The sequence below is a fragment of the Camellia sinensis genome, chromosome 4 (assembly GCF_055761805.1).
Source record: "Camellia sinensis isolate YWXY chromosome 4, ASM5576180v1, whole genome shotgun sequence".
Taxonomy (NCBI): Eukaryota; Viridiplantae; Streptophyta; class Magnoliopsida; order Ericales; family Theaceae; genus Camellia; species Camellia sinensis.
Genome location: NC_138964.1, coordinates 153,469,284 through 153,474,753, shown reverse-complemented (window position 1 = coordinate 153,474,753; position 5,470 = coordinate 153,469,284). Strand labels below are relative to the sequence as shown.

Here is a 5,470-nt window from a genome sequence, read left to right as displayed (position 1 = left end):
GAAACACGCGTGGCTGAAACAGATGAGTTATTATGCACGACAGCTCATACGCATGAAAGAGCACTTGGAAATTCTTATTCTGTAAAAGGCATGTCGGCCTGAATGACGATCTCGGCTGAGATATGTTAAGCCGACATAATGATAGAAAGTACTGATGTAGGTTCCATCACCTCAGAATGCCGAGGTAATAGAACCTATGGGGCAGTTATGGGGATACATTTTTAGAGTACCAACACGTGGCCAAGGTGATGCCGACGTGTCAGCCGAGGTGCCACGTGTCCGGGTCATGACGCCGAGGTTATCTCCGAAGATATCGGAATCCAAGATAAACGGATAAAGCACGAGAGTCCTAGAATGAAGAAGGACTTTAGCATGGATAAGGATAACACTCTTAGGGAGTTTATCTTTATTTATTGGAGAGTCTAGGAAAAGCACTGAACAGAAGTCCATTGAAGCTAGGCTTCTATGGGAACTAGGATTGAGGTAACTATAAAAGAAAAGCACCCCCGAAGGGTCTAAGGTACGCAATTTATATTTTGAACTGTGAGTTTAGCACTATTGATTATCTTTGAGAGATATACTGACTTAATCGTCGGAGTACCCCCGGGTGAACGAACCACCGCCGGAATCTTCTCTTTCTGTTGCAGGTCAGACATGTGCCATCTTTTCTGCCAGTGCTCTCCAGCTGAATACTAAGTTGGCAGTGTGATCGGAAATTCACTCACACAATAGGTATGTTACTTGTTCGGTTTGAATAAACAGATAAAAATCTGTTGGGTTCAAATTTTGAACAGATAAAAATTGTATTGAACATATTTGAATCTGTCCCGGTGGGTAAAATCAAACCAGAGCCAATTTTGAAATTAATTTTCGAAATTCAAATTCCAAAAAAATTAGAATTTAATTTTAGAAAAATAAAATTCAAATATTTTTGGCCTAAAAAGATAGGTATTGGGCTGGACAAGCCCAACCTAACCAGACACCCACACCCAAGCCCAGATGGACGGCGGCGGTTGCATGCGCGTGTATTTATTTTGGATCCAATAGGTCTAGCTCACTTTGCCCCTAACCTCCCTCTCTACAAAACTTGGGTGTCCCTTGGGACCTACCTCAAGTTCTAAACTCAAGCCTTATAAATCTACTCAAAGTATGCCGATCAAATCAATGTGGAACAAGTCTTAAACCACACCTTTAAGAAATTTTCACCAAAACTCTATTTCTATGGAGCTCACTTTGGCTTCAATTTCCTATTTACCCGATAATGGTTTTGAGTAACTAAATATACTACGTGAATCATAACGTGACATGAAACGCGTTACTATTTAGACCCATCAACTTTGACGCATGAGTCCTACCTAAAAATTAGACCTAAGTTAAAAAAAAATTCTATTTTTCCAAAACTTCAAAACGCGTTTCTAACAAAGTGTTGGGGCAGTGATCCCATTAGGTCTTGTGCCATTGGCGGTGAAGTCCACAATTAGTGGTATAATCACTACTAAAAAAAGGACTTTTTGCGACCGTTACAAACCGTCGCAAATAATAAAAAAACAGTCGCAAAAGACCTTTTGCGACTGCCCATGCGACGGCAAATAGGGGTCGCGAATGTGGGGGTGGCAAATACTTTTTGCGACCGCAAAATAGCAGTCGCAAACTATTTGCGACTGCCTAATCTACTTATCGCGACTAATGTTTTGCCGTCGCAAAAAAATTAAAAAAATACCTACAATGTATTAGCGACCATCTTGTTACCGTCGCAAAAAATATATATAAATAAATAAAATACCTGCACTGTTTTAGCAACCTATATTCTCATATATATATATATATATATTCAAGTATTATATACAATAAATATAAAGTAATATTTGCAAAAATTCTAATACACATATATTATTTTCCATCACTTCCCTCAACAAAATTATCTTTCTTCAAAAAAAAAAAAAAATGTGCATACAAAATATAAACTTCTATACACACAAAACAAATATCCATCAACCATCTTTAAAAGTATTTATACAAAATTCTAATAGATTCAAGTACTAAAAAACAAAAATCTGAATTTAACTCTCAATATCACCCACTCAATCATATCAACTATTCCCTCAACACTACCTGCAAAAATATACATCAATATATTAGTTGACTAACTTGGATGCCAAAACAAAAATGGATACAAAGAGCACATTAATTGACTTACTTGGATGCCAAAACCTTTTCCAATAGCGGTACAAAGAGGTTCAGAATTGTTCTTAGAATCAATACTAGTTTGAAAAGAGTTAATCATTTAATCATCTCACAAAAATATCACAGAAAAAATTAAATTAACAATACAGCTGAAATTGTTTCCCTCAAGTTTTGCCTAGCTGCTGGAGCTGATTAATAAGTCATAATGAACCAAGAAAGAAAACCTAAAGACAAGCCAGTACATGTTAAACGTAAAAGTATAAATCAATACAAAGTTATATGATACATTGAAAAGAAAGACTTGTACATTTTCTGGACTAGTGACAACATGTCTCATTTATGATTTCTTATTAAAGGCCAGCTGACAATAGGATACTGCAACCAAGGTAAAAGAATATACCAGCATATAATGGATTAAAAAAAAAAATTAAGCACAAGACTTACTGTTTTACGAACTCCAGCAGGTGACTCTCCAAAAATGTCATCACAAAACATATCATTTGACCTTTCGCTCTGCAAAATCAAACAGAAACAGAAATCATGTACCTATATAGAACAAGCACTTAAAAGTAAAAAAATATTCAATATCAAGACTACAAAATATGGGAATTAAGTGAAGATAGATCAAGTACAAATCTGCTCAACCCCAAATAATAATAATAGGCATATGAGAATTTAAAATTATAATTAGGTTTCAATACACACCTTAAGCAAAAGATAGGTATAAGATTCTTACAACTGTTCTGAAGCGTTTTCCAGTTCTGCAGATCGACAATTTATACGGATTTTTTTATCCATCTTTGACACTGACCGGTCCACAGGCAGATCGACAAATTTTGGCACTGGATTGGCATTTTCAAATTCTATCAATTTTTAGACAAAGAGACAAAATCAAAAAGCATGGAAAACATATGATAACCAAATGAAGATATGTTGGAGGACTACTTACTTGGTTTAGGGGTAGTACCAGCGATTCCATCAAGACCTAGGACTTTCTGCATTAAATGAAACATAATCAATAAGCACTGTGAAGTTGAATGAAATTCCCGGTAAGGAAACCAAAGAAATTATTAATGACTGCTACGCAAAGAATTGATAATCACCTTAAGACTCTCATAGCAAGTCTCAAGATCATCGTTTACCAAGATATGTTCAAAGAGGCCTGGTGATTGTCCTTGCTGAAGCTCTGCCCTAGCATTTCGGAGTCTCTTTTGGATCTGTTCTTCTGTCTCGGTCCCCCTGAGAAAAAACAAAAAATAAAAAATTAAGAACTCAGCAACCATAAGGGAATGCAAAAGTTAGATGGGTTCTCAATCTCAAGCTTTAGGTCACACCTGTCACGAAGGCGCTTCTCAAGCTCCTCAAATGATGGTGGGCAGATAAAGATAAAAATGGCTTCAAGAGAACTAGCCCTCACAGACCTTGCCCCTTGGACATCAATGTCAAGGATGCATCTCTACAGCACAAACAAACAAACCATTTCATTATAATCAGATGTACTACTAAACACTCATAAATCATCCAAACAGACAGTCCAAAAGCTTCCAACAAATAGGCTGAAGCAAAAATTAACAATGGTATAACTATTTTAAGTCTTTTCATCTTGTCATCTCTTATCTACAAGAATTTAGTTTCTTGACAATTTTGATTTCCTAAACCGTGGTTTGGGGCCCACAGGAGTACCTTAATTCACTAGTCATTTTCTCTTGCCAAAACGATCATAATTTCCATTTCTTCAAAAACTAAGAGATTATATTTATCCAAATGCTTCCCAATTCCTACCTATTTAATCATTTACTTCTTTCCTTTTTCAGGCATGCCCTTTTGTGGCATAATTTGTTTGGGAACCAAATTAAAACAAGAAAAGTGCCTTATCCTTTTCTGGGCATTCACAAATTGGATCCATCATACACCAACACTCAAGTTGGTGTCCATTATGTAGGTCCAAAATTTCAGTTACCCCAACAATAAACTGAGACTGTAGCCTTTTTTTGGCAATCCAAGTGTTGCGCTTTTTACTTTTTTAGGTCAGGTATTGGATTATTTACACACACAATATTTGAACATCTCTAATTATAACTGCCCAAGAAAACTATATGCTATGAACATATCTATATGTCAAAGAAAACTATATTTGTGATATTTGTGATGCATCAAATATATCATGTTGAATTTATTGAGACTTGAGAAATTCAGAAAACATCATTGTCATTACGAATCACAAATGAACCAACAAAGTAATTTGCAAACAAGTGTCAATTATGATTGGGAGATACATACATTCAACTTTCACAATTTTTTAGTTACTGATCCAAATACATATCGTCAGATGCAGATTCAATGTTCAACACATGCATGTATATAATCATGTACGAGATGCAATCTATCACATACAAATTCTCCAAAGCAGTTATATATGGAAGAAAATAACTCAAATTCAACTCCTAATGAACTGTAAAACACTAAATAGATTTCGTTTTTTGCATGTATAATGTGAATTCGTTTCGGATCTGTGAAATTCACCTTGAAATGGTCTCTTCATTCTTCTTCTGTCCATCTTTCTGAGCTTTCTCTCTGATCAGTTGCAGAGTGGACACAATTCCTTTGATGTCACTGAAAATTCCAAAAAATACTTTTAAGCAAATTTCAAAAAATCGCAGCAAGTAAATGAAGAAAACGTGCAACAGAGAGAGAGAGAGAGAATTGAAGACCGAACTCGGAGAGAGCTGCATCGAAGTCGTCTTCAATGGCGTCTCGTTTCAGTTTCTCTGGTTTTGAAGCTTCCGATTCGGAGACTCGTTTCTTTGCGCTTGATTTGACTGTCGTCGACATTGCTGAATCGTGGAATTTGTGTCTGTGGAGGTCTAGGTTTTGCGATCAAATCTCGTAGAGGCTGCATATTTCTTGAGAAAATTCAACTTAGAAAATTGAATTTCGAGTTAGAAAATGAAATTGAAGATCAGAGGAACAGAGCATGATGAAGAAAGTGAGAGACCGAGAGACAGAGATTCATACCACTGGAGCTGCGACTATGGCAAGCAAGAGAGCGAGAGAGACAATTTGTGAATGTCGTGAGTGAAAGGGGCTAGGGCATTGGTATATAAAATAAATAAAAGAAATAGGGATAATAAATTGAGCAAAGTAAGATAACGTAGTTTCGGATTATTTTCATTCATTTATTATTTTGTGTCCGGTTTTTTACGGTTGCAAATTTTTTTTTTTTTTTTGCGACGGTTAAATAGTCAGTCGCAAAAAATTAGACGCAAAAGGTTAATTTTCTAGTAGT

The 5,470-nt window shown here is 35.8% G+C and overlaps 1 protein-coding gene across 1 annotated transcript; it reads right to left on the bottom strand.

The window, feature by feature from the left end:
* Positions 1 to 2,167: 2,167 nt before the first annotated feature.
* Positions 2,168 to 5,016, bottom strand: LOC145789079 (guanylate kinase 1-like). Its single transcript, XM_082923744.1, has 8 exons — positions 4,901 to 5,016; positions 4,708 to 4,720; positions 3,519 to 3,640; positions 3,288 to 3,423; positions 3,134 to 3,179; positions 2,921 to 3,047; positions 2,636 to 2,697; positions 2,168 to 2,287 (listed from the first exon to the last, which is right to left on the bottom strand). The coding sequence occupies exons 1-8, from the start codon at positions 5,014 to 5,016 to the stop codon at positions 2,277 to 2,279; spliced, it is 633 nt and encodes a 210-aa protein (XP_082779870.1). The 3' UTR covers positions 2,168 to 2,276.
* Positions 5,017 to 5,470: the final 454 nt, after the last annotated feature.

Bases quoted from the DNA above. Each gene is read 5' to 3' on its own strand.
- LOC145789079 (XM_082923744.1), bottom strand. From the start codon at position 5,016: ATGTCGACGACAGTCAAATCAAGCGCAAAGAAACGAGTCTCCGAATCG. The intron at 3,424-3,518 runs GTGTGACCTAAA...GTTTTTTCTCAG, and splicing joins GAGAAGCGCCTTCGTGACAG to GGGGACCGAGACAGAAGAAC. The intron at 2,698-2,920 runs GTAAGAATCTTA...TTGATTTTGCAG, and splicing joins GAAAACGCTTCAGAACAGTT to AGCGAAAGGTCAAATGATAT.